The sequence below is a fragment of the Talpa occidentalis genome, unplaced genomic scaffold (genome assembly GCF_014898055.3).
Source record: "Talpa occidentalis isolate TD23 unplaced genomic scaffold, MPIMG_talOcc4v2.1 talOcc4.6, whole genome shotgun sequence".
Lineage (NCBI taxonomy): Eukaryota > Metazoa > Chordata > Mammalia > Eulipotyphla > Talpidae > Talpa > Talpa occidentalis.
Window position 1 is genome coordinate 41,639,978 of NW_023604972.1, and position 15,038 is coordinate 41,655,015.

Sequence of the window (15,038 nt, forward strand, 5' to 3'; positions counted from 1 at the left end):
CAATAAAAGCCTGCAAAAGCCACTGAAGGCTCCTGGACTCCTCCTTCACCCCATCTACACAGAATCCTAGAGACCTGCACTGTGCCCGTCCTGCACCCTACAGATAGGAAGCCAGAAATCTGCTGATTTCTCTCCTTATGTTTTCTTCATATCCTGTTGATTATTGAAGACTTAAAATTCATCTTCTAAAATTTTCATTTATCATTTATCACTTACAATCCTCTAATTGCCATCACCTCCTTTTAGGCTCTACAGTAACAGCCTCCAGATGGTAGAATTGAGGTCAACCAAATCAAATTGTTTGGCTTCCACGGGAAAGTGATGCTTCTGAGCCTGATGGTCCTGGTGGTGTTCTCCTTTCTTTGCTTACCTTGCAAGAACAGCAGGTGGACTTGGCAGAGTGAATCACAGGATAAAAATACCCCTACCCATCTTAATGGAGGGAAAAAAAGATTTTTCATGAGTTGGCAGTTATGTTTCTGAGCACAGGTCTAGAAGTATTCACTATCTAGAAGTGTTCACTGTCCTTGAAGTGACCTCTCTCTTCCACATAATTACTGTGGAGAATGGAACTAAAATACTTGTGGTTAAAGGGACAACACTCAAAGAGGTGCTCTTAGTTTTGTCACAGCTCTGGACAATTCCATGTGGTATTTATTGGTATAATGCTTACTGTATGTGACTAAACTATTCTAACAATCTTATGTGAAGGTGATGTGATTCTTGGAGTTCATAATAAGCAGGCAATCCTGGTTTGTATTCCCTAGAGTGTTAGGAGAAGGAAAGGAAGAAACTACAATCAGCCACAATTTTTCATGAAATTAATTATTCAGGGAATTTAGGAAAGTATTCATTCACATGGTCAATTACATATCAAAACCATAACATACCAAAATTAGTAAAAGTTTAGTATACTTTTTTTTTTTAGTTTTGGTGGGTAATGTCATTTGGTAGGATTCCTTATAATTATTAAATCATGATTATTATATGTGGAGATATTAAGAGCTATGGATTTTTATTTATTTAAAATATCACCTAGGTCCAAAATAGTGGCTTAAACTATCTTGGGGGGGGGTGTCACAGAATGTTTATTTAAGATTTATTTTATTTATGCATATAAGAACTGGTGTCTAGGCCAGAGGTGCAGGAAATGAGAGGATTTCTCAGAGACAGTGGGGAGCAGACAGGCAGATGTACTGAAATACACTGCAAAGGGGAGCAGCGGGTGAGACAGGAGAGGTCTGCTATGCCATGTGGGTTAGCTCCCTGGCTGGGATCCAATAAAACTGGCACAATGGGTTAAGACTCAGCCTAGAAACCTATGAAGCTATCCGCAACCACTGCACCACGAGTTTGATCCCCGACTAGAGAGATACCCACATGGCTCAGCAGACTTCTCCTGACTTGCCCGCTGTTCCCCTCAGCAGTGCATTTCAGTCAATTTGCCTGTTCTGTTCCCCACTCTGGTGAGTCCTCTCATCCCTACCAACTCTGGCCTATACCCCAATTCTTATATGTATAAATAAATCTTTAAAAAAAAAAACAAAACAAAACTCATGCAGCAGTGGCTGGGGAAAGCTTGATAGCTCTGAGACTTTAACACCTGTGCCACCAGGGAGGCCCCCACACAGAATGTTTATTAAACTGATGAATATAGTGAAGTCCCATGCCAAAAAAATCTGTATCCACAAAATACTGCATGCAATATCAGCAAATTCTTGAATGCTCTGAAATGCCATTCATAGAGACAAAATTTACTACTCCTACATTAGAAATTTGGTAACAATTCATTTTTTATCTTTTTAACATTTTGATGCAAATTTGTCATCTGTCATGCAAAAAGATATTTGAAAAATAAAAGAATTTTTTAAAAAAGAAGGGGTTTTCTTTCAGTTTTAGTAAACTTTCTGATCTGTATTTTCTGAAGTCATTTTGCCTGCTTTTCAAAAGGAATGTCTTTAAGGGAAATTTCTTAATTACCCCAAGCTAATCTCACTCTTGGCTTGTTCTCCTTATGTACTACAACTACCATGAGTTACATGTACTAAGTTTTGTCCTGTAAATATATGCTTAACCACAATCAGACTGTCTTAAAAACAGGGAGGAGCTCTGCCAACTCTTCTTTTTATTGTAGAGAATTCACAATAAAGTGTGAACTCACTAGTTTTTCAGATTCGTGGTAGTGAGAATATTTGGAGGAAACAAAGAGCCAGATGGAATTTTCTGAGTACAGCAACAGAAAACTTTGAAATGCAGTTTAATTAGATTTTCCAATAAATTAATTTGGAAGAAAACAAGTATTCCCTACAGCTAGAAATTATCTTAGAAAATTATCTTAGAAATCTTAGCCGAAATCTTAGATTTCAAGTTGTTAATACAAATTGAACTTCACCTACTGATGAGAAAAGCTTTGGCTCTTTTTTTAGAGGTTTTGAAATCTTAAGCAGAGAAATATTAGTGGTTACCAAAATGGAAGGGGATGAAGGGTGAATTAATAGGGTCAATTGTATGGTGAAGAGTGGAATTGTACTTTTAGTGTTAAGCTTGTATTGTATACCAACATTGATAATGATGCACAGCTGAAGCTATAACATTGTAATTTATGTCACATCAATAAAAAAAGAACAAAAATAGCAAAATCCTCCAATTTAAATAAATACATTTGCTTTAATAGTTTGTGACATTCCGAAATGATTAATGACTTTTGCCATCTGTAGCCTTTGTCACTACTGTCATGGCTAAAAATAATAGTTGCTTCTTATTTATTTTGGAAAGAGAAAAGGTGCAGCTCCCTCTCTATTTTTTGTAAAACTTCTAGCAGGGTTAATGTTTTGATTCTGTATAAATATTCAATTTTGATAGCATTATTTTCTATAACTTGTCTGGCATCATGTTATTGATAGATATCAAGCACTGAATCGGGGTTTTTGGAAGCAGGCTTGGAGTTGGAGGATACCAGATGGGCTCTTTCATGTTCTTGTCTTTGTTGAGGAAATAATTCAACTTCGAGACCAGAGTAACAGAAAAGCAAGAGATTTATTGGTAGATAGGAAGGACAGGAAAGCTACCTGAATGGAGAGGGGTCTCTAGTGGGTAGGCACTGAGGCAACAAGAAGCAGGTGTTTATATAGGTATAGTGGGCAAGGAATGGGGGTTTGGCCTTTGGATGTCTGCTGTAATGTGGGAAAACTCAGTGAGTCTGGTAGCCTAGGAGACCCCCATGGATCCAGCCAATCAATAAGAGACACAGTGCTTTTCTCTTACTCTGATCTCGAAGTTGGCTTTTTCAGGACTTTTTTTTTTTCCACTTATAGGAGACATCTGGAATAATCTTTTTTTAATTTATTTTTAATTTATATATTTTACATCATTTTTCATTTTTGTACAGTGTATGCATTTTCATGTAGGCTATAGTCCCCATAAAATTCCTATCACCCATTCATCTGTGAATCTTTCTACAGCATTTGCAGTGAGGCAACCAGGTACAGGACAGGCAGGGGGGGCGGGGGGCCAGGAGGCTGGCAGGCCTCCTAGTCCTGGGTGAATCTTCACTTTTCTGGGCTCTCTGGTGTTCTCTCCTGGTCTCTACTGCGCTCAGCTGCACGGTCCTCTGCCCTCTCTGCACCCTCCACCTGTCCTCTGCTGCCGAGCCTCTGTGTCCCCATATCCCGGAGTCATGGGTTGTTTGTTCTTACCAACTAGGGTTCAAAATTGGTGGGCAGCTTTTCTTTAAAAATCACTCTGGGATTACACATTTAAAAAACAGAAACCCCCCTTTTCCTTCTCATGCTTAGTATTATCATCATGTTCTCTCTGCTCTTTCATAGTTCTGTGGGGCAAACGTAAGTAAAAAGCCACCCAAAACCTTACTTTGTTTTTTAAACCATATTAAAAAAAATATTATGATACACCAGTGTGCGAATAGGAGACACTGTCACTTTATTTGAACCTCTTTAGAGAAAGTCCAAGTAGCAAATGAATTTGATGCCATTTCACTTTGTACGGGGAAAGAATACATTTCTATTAATCCAAGATAAAATCTAATGATAAAAATCTAGATTGAGTCAGATCTGTATTTTGTTAACATTTTTATTGCTACGTGCTCCCAATACAACAAACAGCATCAGTAGTGTACACTTTGATAAAAAGGAATTTTTAGCTTAGTAGCAAAGGAAGCCCAAAGGTCAGAAGTGAAACGAATATGTACATCTTTATGGGAGGTGTATGTGTGTGACCAGCTTTCTCTATATTTCCCCGGTGTTACAGACATATGCACACGCAAGCAAACTAGAGAGAATTTCATCCTGGGGAAAATTTTAGGAAAAAAAAAAAAAGACTTCTACTTGAGACTCAGGGATTGGTTAATGATCTAGAATTCACCTAATTCATTCAACTTTCAAAAGTCTTGCATAAAGTAGCAGCTATTCTTTAGAGGTATAGAGTCAATAGGTGAAGCTGTTAGTTTACCATGATTAAAATGCAGAAGTCTTTGCACATTCTGTGCTTTGAGAGGTTAACATGTCTACATTTTATTTTCCAAAATATTGTTTTGGACAGTTTAGGAGCTGAAGTCAAAAACATTATGGGACAATGCATTTTCCTTGTTCATTTAAGTGTAATTCATTAAGTACTTATCTGTTTCACATATTTTTAAAATGTTTCTAATTTACTATCATTAAACAGCTAGCTATCTGAGTCCATACTATTTTACCTTTCTTTGAAAGGGAACATATCAATTTTGTATCAACTACTCTAAAAATGCACAACATCAAATTTGTTTAACTTTAGCTCTTCAATTTGGCTGTCTTAGTTTACTTATATTTCTCCTCTATGCACAGAACAAAGCATGCATCTCTAATTAGGTCTCTCTAGTTTACCAAAATATGTCATTGATATTAGCGTAAATATTTAGTACATAAAAATACTATCAAGAAAAAAAATCAACATTTAATAAATATCTTCAGTTCTGAAATCTATATACAAGTACTTTACATCTACTCCCTGGAGAGAGCATTTCTGGCTTCACTGTGAGCAAGGTGACCACTGACATAAATTACTAGCACATTATTGCAGTCAGATGCATTGTGGTTGTGAACATTTGAATATGAACCATGCGGAAAATAAATATCGCAACCATTGGCAAAAGCTTTCTTGAGCCTGCTTCCAAAACCCTACTATATCCTTGAGTATCAATTCTGAATTTATGATGCTTATCTCAGCTACCAACATACAAACAAATGATCTTTTTCCTTTGTTATAATTACAGTACATTGAGTATATCTTTTGTATAAGTCAACAATGGGGAAATAAAAACATAATACATAGAGTACTTCAATAGTGTTTTTTGAGGTCCTAAAAAGAAAGTGTTAGCCTTGTCTTGAACAGGCTTATTTATCAGCATCTGTTCCCTATGACCAAAAGTATACTAAGACACCAATCCTATTCTATTTTATTTAAAGAATGGAAGGTAATAAATAACCTAAAATCTGTATATCTGCAGCTTATGTTTTTTTCTCTTTCTGTAATACAGGAGTCATAGTGTTGATTAAACAAACCACACAACAAAATTCTTTGCATTATCAGTAGCTGCAAGTCTAATTTCTTCTCTGCAACACTCTGTTTTGAAAATCAACTCATAGAATGTCAAATAAGGCAATACTCAATGACAGGCACCTAGAACATCCAGAAATGTAATATAGTAAACAATCATTTGAGAACACATCTCTTAAAATAATACTGATTTTTGCAATATACAGTATTTACACAATAGCTGCAAATTTGCTCATACAATGTTTCTAATATAGATAAATAGGAATGCAAGTCTAAGAATTTTTTGCTCTACTTTCAAAACCTTTTGTTAAAATGTAAACCATTGGCACCTTTTTTATTTTTACTGTAACTTTTTTAAAACAAAAAATCAGCTGATATGCACAATTGGTTCCAGTCCCTTTTCTGCTTTAGAGAGTTACTTTCCTTCTGTTAATAATCTTTGGTGCTTTCCTTCCAATGAATTCTGGGAAATGAGTCAATGCAGAATAAAAGGAGGATGAAAGCAATTAGAAAGTGAACCAGCACTTTTTGTTCTTCCACTTACAGATAGAATGAGTTGACTATCTACAGAGAGTTCTACTTTAAACAGGCTATGCACCATGGGGAAGGGGAGCTTGTCCAGATTTTCTTCTCACATTTAGTCTTTTAGGTTCACTTTCTCATCTTTCCAAGGTGGATGATCTTATTGGACGTCTCTTGTCTGTAATTTTTTCATCTTTCTTTGAGGTTCTTGTCTGAGAAGAAGCACCTATGGAATCACTGACTGGAAGGAAAGAGGCAGCAGCCATTTGTGAAGATGAATTGAGGTCGTCACCCTTCGTGGGTGAGGAGGCCAGTCTCGGAGTCTTGCTTCCGGTCAGCTGAGCTCTCCTCTGGGGTAAGTTAGCACCATCAGGTTTACTACCTGGCCTAAAAGCAGCATATGCATTTGAACCTCCCACCAATGAGCTCCTACTCAAAGATTTCTTCTTCTCAGCAGGGGTCTCTGAATGGTATGGAACCAAAGATGTAGGCATCATGAGAGATCCAGGGAGGTCACTAGGGTTAAAGATAGCATCATCATGAGTTTCAGCAGCTTCTGGAAGGTATGGTGGTGGCAGGGTGCTGCTGCGCTTGCTACATGACTCACAGCATAACTTGTTATAACCTGGTATGGAGCAGTAGCGGGCCAGCACTTCCATTTGACAGAATATTGACTTATCTCCCAAACATGGCTCATCTGCAAAAATTAATAGGAAACAAAATAAAACATACACCTAAACATAAAATCAAAGGGAGAGAGAAATTAACAATAATCATTGTTTATGAATATAAAAAGACAGGTAAAATCTGAGATTGACTAAAGTATTCATGTGAGCCACTGTATTAAAAAAAAGAATGTTAGAATAAATTCACTGAAATAGCAGTTTTTTATGTGCAACGTACTTGTATTGACCACCATTTAATATCTCCATCCTGAATCTTCAAATCAAGCGTGTTTTTTTCTTCCTAGTATGAACATATCCGTGATTTTAGAGTAGGAAAATGGGATTATTTACCATGAACATTTTAAGGATATAAAGGGGCATCTGCTTTTATATTTTATGGTATTCTGACTTCCTAATAAAACAGGCTCTGCATTAAATTTAAATTTAAAATGAAAATAAATACTAAAGACCTACTGAAACAAATTAAATCTTAAAAATGTATTACCAAAAGAAAAGCCAAGATACCATTTTGATTAGAAGAATATCCTCCAGAGTGAATACAATAGTTTCATGCTCATTAGTGAATATTTTCAGGTTATTTGCTGCTTGAAAGCACAATTTGTAAATCTGTAAAGTGTGCCAGCCTTTTAATGAATAATTCATGGTTCTTAAATTTAATTGCATTGAATTGGTAGCATTTTATGTTTAAAGCTTACTCAGGTAACATTCTAAGACACCTGAGACATCTAAAGTAACATATACTTGATCCATGGGTATGTGCTATTTCTATTTCTATTATTTTAAAATTGCATTGATTACAGATTATAAGAATTAATTTTTTTAAAATTCCAAATGTTGAGTTCATGAAAATGTTATGTTTGTATTTCAGTCCTACCAAGGCTCACACTACGCATAGTCCATATACACATGGTAACACAGAAATATGGATCTCATGCCCCCATGCCCAACTAGCAAGGGCAGAGGATTGCAAATTGTGACAGTGATGTATCTGCAGTGCCAACCAGCACAGGGCAGGTTCACTAGCTATTTGGGCAGATGGATAAGGAGAGCCAAGTAGAGTCCAGGAGCCTGTAGTGGATTTTTCAGGCTTTAATGTTCTGTCAGGGAACCAGGTACACAGGCACACCAGGCAGGGAAGCTGGCATGCAAGGAGGCAGGCATGGGTGGGGTAGGAGGGTTTGGAAGGCAGGCTTCACACTTTCTCTGGGCGTTCTCTGGCATTCTCTCCTGGTCTTGCCTCTTCTGTATTTACTCTTCTTGCAGCCATCCTCTGTCTCTAGGCTCAGGTGTGCACACTTACTCATGCCCACACCATGTTCCAGGTGTCCACCATCAGACACGCATGTCCCAGACCCATGCTCCCAAGCGCCTTATGAGTTAACATGATCAAGACTGCAGGTGACAGCCAGAGGCTAGTGGTGTAAGAAGTTTGACTAATTCACTTATCCTACAATATCACTTACAATGTAGGGCCTCCCTGGTGGCTCAGGGGTTAAATCTCATGCTATCAAGCTATAGACAGCCACTGCATGAGTTCGATCCCCTGCCAGGGAGCTGACCTGCATGAATCAGGAGACCTCTCCTGCCTTGCCTGCTGCTCCCCTCAGCAGTGTATTTCAGTAGATCTGCCTGTTTGCTTCCCACTCTGTCTCTGGTGAATCCTCTCACCCCCGACACCTCTGACCTACATCCCAGTTCTTGTATGCATAAACAAATAAAAATAAATCTTAAAAAAATTACAATATAATGTTGGATAATGTTATATTGTTAGGCAAAGATGCTGGTCTATTGCTTGCCAAAGAACTTGAATCTTTTTTCTAAAGTCTGGGTAAAAAAGGAGGGTCAATTGGCAAAGCCAGTGGAAGGCTAAAATTACCATCTTTCTTAGTCAAATACTGTATCCACTCCCAAAATTGTAGAATGACTTGTATTTGCTTCACATTTACGGATTATAGAGTATTCTGTGCTTGAATAGTTCATATTTTTGAGCTATTCATCTAATTATGCTGTAAATGTGCGAGAATCACATTAATGGGCTCCATCTCAAATACGAATTCATCATCGTATCTGAATTATTTTTTCTTTGCCTATTATCTTGAAATAAGAAAATTAATTTCTTCTTCGTATATGTTTCGGACTTTAGGCCCTACAGTGAAAGGACCGTATTTGACTCAGTACTTTGTTTGCTTTCTGACCTCTCACTCCCATCACCCCCATTCTGTGACCCAGCTCAGAAGGGTGACCTATTCTGAGGTGAAGAAGGAATCCCCGTGTTGTGGCTATGTGTGAGCACCTCTGCACTGCAGAGACCAGTTCACAGTCTGTTTCTAATTAGGGCCAGAATATGCTTCATTGTGGAGCAGGAAAGCGGAGAGATTCTGAGACAAAACATAGGGGAAAAAAAAGGAATATATTCATAAGGAATATATTTATTTTATGGCAGTTTGCCTAGGGATAGATGGGAAGGACTTAACGGGCCTATGAAAGTAATAATTGGCCAAAATCAATTATTAAAATGAAGGGAGTTCTTTAGCCTCTTGCTCTATGCCTAAATCATTATAAGAATTTCAGGAAAATGACTTACAGGTGGCCTCAAAAGGCTACTTGATTCTAATTGCTATTACTAGTGGGAAGTATTACTTATTTGTTTGAAATATGGTAGAAACGTGGGCTTTTAAAATTTTTAGTATTGACATGAGCTTATATTTCAGAGCAAGAGAGAAGTTAAAAGGAAGTAGAATTACTAAAATAATTGTATCATCTCGTTAGCAATTTCATTTTATAATAAAAGCACTTTCTTTTGGCTTATGGGAGAGAACCAGGCAAACTGTTGCACACAATTGGTCATATCCCCAGAAATATATAGCTCTAACAGGTATTAAGATCAATAAAGTTGACTTTCTGTGTTTGATCTCCTGACAGTAATGCCTTCATAAGAATAAAGTCTAATGGCAAGAGTGACATTACAGCTTTTAACTTGGGAAAGTCTGTCCTTCTGTGTTTAGAACTTCCAAAGATACTTTCCACAAAAATTGATTAAATATAAATTCCTTTGTCTCCCCCTCATGGTTATACTTGCTCATGCCACCAAATTTTAAATTAAAATTTATAATGAAATAACCTGTAAGGTTTCTATTGAAACTTGAAATTTCAAAACAAAACCAAAAAAAAGCCTTTTGATAAAATATGCCAATTGTATTGAGAAAAAGGAAGTACCATTGGGAGATGCCAATATTCCAGCAGCAGCTTACTTAGGGTAGGTAACTATGATGTGGGACAAGTGGGGGTTCTTGGACCCCTGTGAGAATGAATCCAACAAAGTCACCTTAACTGGCAAAGGTAGGTTTATTAAGAAAAAGAGACAGTTGCATATACACAAGCAGGCAAAGGTTGTGGGGTTTTTGGTTTGTTTTTCTTTCTTTTTTTTAAAGATTTTATTTATTTATACAAGAGCTGGGGTACAGGCCAGATGTGCGGAGGGTGAGAGGATTCACCAGAGACAGAGTGGGGAACAGAAGAGGCAGACTGATGAAATACACTGCTGAGGGGAGCAGCAGGTGAGACAGGAGAGGTCTGTTGCGCCATGTGGGTTCTCCCTGGCTGGCCAGACATCGAACCCGTGCTGCAGAGGCTGAGGATGGCTTCCCAGTGTTGCGCTCAACCTGCTGCGCCACAGGGGAGGCCCAAAGGTTTTGTCTTTAAAGGACAGGAATGGCCTTTATTTTGTTCTTAGGTGGCATTTCTCATTGTTCTTGGTGGAATTTCTCACTTTGGAGTAGGGTTGGTTAACTATTTCTACCCCCACCTCTGTTTCTAGCCTGTGAAACATGCACGGCAAGTTTTAGAGTCTCTGTTAATCATCCCTGCTCTCCCCTCTAGACCCCTTCACCTCCTCCAGGAGGCAGGCAGTCCAGGGACAGGAGGCAAGGTGTTTGGCTTTCTCAGCAGGGTGTTTTCTTCAGCAATCAACAGGTTTGTTTCTACTACCCCTATCAACCTCAGAGGGACCCAGAGAATTTTATTAGAGATGTAACAGAATCAATTTTTCAAGTTCCTAGTAACTTGAATTGGATCCAGTTAATGGTTCATCACAAGAAGATGATATAAGGGGAGCAATTCAGTGAGTTAACAGTTAATTTTAAAGACTGGAATACAATTCAGTGGTCAGATTTTAATTATGCACATTCTCAAATTTTTAGAGTAGGGCTTCTGCTGCAAAATTGAGAGAATCCTACTACTGCAATAGCAACGGAGAAACCCCAGAGATTGTCATGAAAGGTCTATCTGTTTTTTGAGACTTAAACACTACTGTCAGGCCAGTAAAATTAACCAGGGTCACACTTACCATGACAGGGAGGCAGCTGACAGGCTCTCACTGACTCTGGCTTTTCACCCTCGCAGAGGTCTCCAGCCCTGCACAAAACCTGCCTTACCTCCGTCCCTTCGCCACAGGTCACTGAACACTGCAGAAACAAAGGCTGCAATTAGAGACCTCTATTCCCCCAATATTGTCTTTCTCCATGCTTGTCGGCATGAATGTACATACATATATGCATGCACATACACGCACACACAGTTGTGAAGTTCTTTCTCAGTGGATGTGCTGTGGCACAGTGGTTTTGGAAACAGATAAACCCAGGTTTATCCTCTGACTCCATCCTTTCCTAGCTTAGACACATTTTCCCTTTTCTCTGAAAGCTGGGATAAAAATACTTGCCTTCTAGGAGTATTGTAGGACTGAATGATGGCAAATGAGACATTGTATGTAAAACAACTGTGTCTGGCACATAGTGTTACAGAAAACTGTCTGCCAGGCTAGAAAGGGCCAGTTGGCACTCTAAGGTCTAGCAGGTACAGTTTTATTGATTATCACAACTGCGGGCTCCAGACTGGGACGGTCTCCAGAATCTGGAGTGCTGGGCATACACAAAAGCTTCTTTTTATAGTTTCACATAGGTTACATGGGTAGTTTACAACTTGAGTTACAAGGTCATGCAGCTGGAGGACGAGCAAAAAAGGGAAAACATCAAAGGAAGGGAAGCCATCAAAGGAAGCCTTCAGCCCCTCCGGCTGAAGGCTCTGGATGGTCCTGCCACCCTGCTCCCTCCTCTGGGAATGCAGCATTGTCAGTGATAAGGGAAAGCAGGCTGGTTTTCTGGTTTTCTTCCTTTTCAATAGTAGGCACTCACTGTAACAAAGTCATTATTATAATGTTAACACATGTATGACTCCTAAAAATAGTAGCAGAGTCTGTTTTCAGGGAACCAAGCATAATAGTGAGTTTTCCATTCTTTGACTATCCTTATGAATGGCAGAATTTACTGGCATCCTATGTTGGTTAATGTAAACTCTTTGGAACTACTAGTACTCTTTTCCCCATAAATTCATTTCTTTAATGAGAGAGTTAACTGCTTTAAAACTAAGTCCAGGGCCTCCCTGGTGGCACAAGGGGTTAAGCATAGCACTGAGAAGCTATCTGCAGCCTCTGAAGCAGGAGTTCAAGCTTGGGCCAGGGAGCTACCCACATGGGGCAGCAGACCTCTCCTGTCTCACCTGCTGCTCCCCTCAGCAGTGTATTTGTCAGTCTGCCTATTCTGTTCCCCACTATGTCTCTGGTGAATCCTCTCATCACCCCCCATAACTCTGGCCTATACCCCAGTTCTTGTATGCATAAATAAATAAATCTTAAAAAAAAAAAAAAACTAAGTCCAGAAACATCTCTGCTCTTGTTTAGGTAGGAGTTGTAAAGTAAGGGCTCTTGTTCAAGGACTCAAAAGAGAATAGGACACCAGTTATCCTGGAAAGTCCTATGTGCGGGACTTTCACTTGCCTGTTCCCTCCTTCCTGGGCCTGCTCTCTGTTTCCTCCTTCATTCCCTATTAAGCTTATTGATACTTTCCTTCCTGAAAGCTTTTTTCCTATGAACCCATGATTCCTCATTTTGAGTATTAAGAAATACAAAGAGGTGGCATTAACATGGGCAACATAACACTGATTCAGCCAGCCACCAAGCTAATATCATTTAGACAGATACTGGCTGGGTGAGAAATGTGTGGATGATAGCACAGACTCAAAGACAAGAGTTATAATATGTGGCCATGAGGTCCCTGGAGGTCAGCCTCTTTGTCTTTGGAAGGCAGAGGAAGAGGTGATGGAAATGCACCCCTAAAAGGGATTACTGGACCTTGGAGATGAGCCTTAGTGGATGGTAACAGGAGGAAGAGGAAGGGCTGGTCAACCAAAAGGCAGGAGGCTTAAACCAGCATGGTCTTTGTGGAACCAAGAAGTTTACACAAATTGGGTCAAGAGTTGAAATGAAGAAAGACAGAATAAAAAAAGTTAGTGCAGGAATAGTGAAGTGACCAATAAGATGAGAAGATCATTCACCTTTAGTCTCCTCTAGGGTGCAAAATACCCAAATATGGGGCCTACCAACTAATCTTACAAGCAAATACTGTCTTATTGATTTGATTGTTTGATCCATTAATTTTTTTTTAAATCAGAAATAACATTACATTGTAAGATTATATCAGCTGTACTGTTTCAAAATATTAGTTTTTGCTGATAACTCCAGGTACAAAATATGTGACAGTTTATTGACACAAAGCCTACCTGATGCGTAAGTCCAGTTAACTTATGAAGCACGTGCTTACACATACATGTACACATGCACTTGCACAGCGGAATTCACATACCCACCTCATTCCAGGGCCCTGTTTTCCACTGTGCTGGGCAGGGCACTCGGTTACAAGGCCGGCGGCTCTCAGGACGGTCCCCCACACAGTACTTGCTGTGCACAGAGCGGTTGGTGCCATCGTGGAGTGGCTGCAGGCAGCGGACAGTGCGAAGCTGATAGCCCGAGCTCCCACAGGTTTTGGTGCAGTGCTCCCACTCTTCTGCTACCCAGCTATAGGTTTGGGGGTTGAGATTGAACATAGTCACTGGGGTGCAAGTGCACCTTTCTGCACAGCAAGTCTAGCCTTTTCTGCTGTCTGAGTGATGTGCAACCCAGGAGGTATACTGCATTTCTGAAAGCAGTTTCAGAAAGATGCATGCATCAAACGATTAAAAAGTCTTAGAACTATCACACAATAATAGGCCTGATGCTTCGATTTTTAATTCCCCAATATTTTTCTGCTTCCCAGTGACTCTGAAACTGTCTCTGTTCCTAATGGATGATGGACAGAGGTTCCTGAAATTGATCTTAAAGTTGCCTGGTTAGGTGCAGGCTTGATGATTGGTTGTTTTCAACAATAGCCCCAACTAGCTCTCAGCCATCCTGACTAATGGTGTTTCCGAAAGGCAATTAGAAAAAGGAATCCATCAGATACTTGCTAAGACAAACTAATTTGACCATTAATGAATTTTTATGAAATCATGAGTTCACTTGTCTTTTAATATTCTGAGGTTACAGTTTCACTTCTATGGGTTGTTGCTGTAAAGGCTACCTGCCCTATCTGTCATGTATGGAGAATTCAGTTCTCACTGGCCCTGACAACAGGAAAGGTGGTGTGTATCCTGGGCTGTGCAGAACCTGCTTCTATGAATGCACCTGATAGAAATATTTCCAAGGAGATGTTTTTAAAAAGATTTCCTACCCAACAGCATAAGGACTAAGGTGATGCATCACAGGTAGTAAAGTAGTCAGAGAACTGCTGGGACTACACCTGGGGGTAGAAATCAAATACTGTCCAAAATGAACAATAATGTAAGAAAATAAATTACTTAAAAAGAGGCATTTGAAATTAAAAGAAAAATTTCCTTCCCATGGGACATTTCCAAATTCTAGTGAATTGTCAGTTCCCTCAGCATTTGTCAAATTGGCTGTGGACACATTCCGTGGGGCTAACAGCTCTAAAGGATTGTCAATCATTGTTTCATCTGTGAATCAGTCTGTCAGAATGTAATTGAGCACACTATTTGTTCTTTCTAAAAAATTTTTTTCCCCTGCAATTTTTCTTTCCTTGTATATAGGGCACCAAAATATAATCCTGTTAAAACATTGCTAGCCTTTGGTATTCAGTTTGACTGTCTAGCTTATCAGATTGTCAAGACTGGCAGTAGAAAGTATTGCAGCAACTAAGAAATTTTACCCAATTTTGAAAACTTAACTAGTGACTTTAATTTGAAGGCAAATATTGCAGTCATAGGTAGTTCTAGTTTCCTCCTGAAATCTCAAAGGTGACAATAAAAGTTAAAAAAAAAACAAAACTGGCATAAACTCACTAAGGCAAAAAAAAAAAAAAAAATGGAGAAGAAAGTACCACAAGATAATTTTCA

At 39.0% G+C, this 15,038-nt stretch overlaps 1 protein-coding gene across 5 annotated transcripts in view; it reads right to left on the bottom strand.

Moving 5' to 3' along the window:
• Positions 1-3,378: 3,378 nt before the first annotated feature.
• Positions 3,379-15,038, bottom strand: part of ADAMTS3 (ADAM metallopeptidase with thrombospondin type 1 motif 3) — a 232,680-nt gene continuing 221,020 nt past the window's right edge. For 2 of the 5 annotated variants that reach the window (XM_054687990.1, XM_054687991.1), the window contains exons 20-22: positions 13,458-13,665; positions 11,104-11,221; positions 3,379-6,769 (exon numbers count right to left, since the gene is read on the bottom strand). In XM_054687990.1, coding sequence (XP_054543965.1) covers positions 6,210-6,769; positions 11,104-11,221; positions 13,458-13,665 — 886 coding nt within the window. In that variant the 3' untranslated portion in view covers positions 3,379-6,209. The remainder of the gene's footprint in view (positions 6,770-11,103; positions 11,222-13,457; positions 13,666-15,038) is intronic. The other 3 variants (XM_054687989.1, XM_054687988.1, XM_037529130.2) reach the window with 2 other exon arrangements.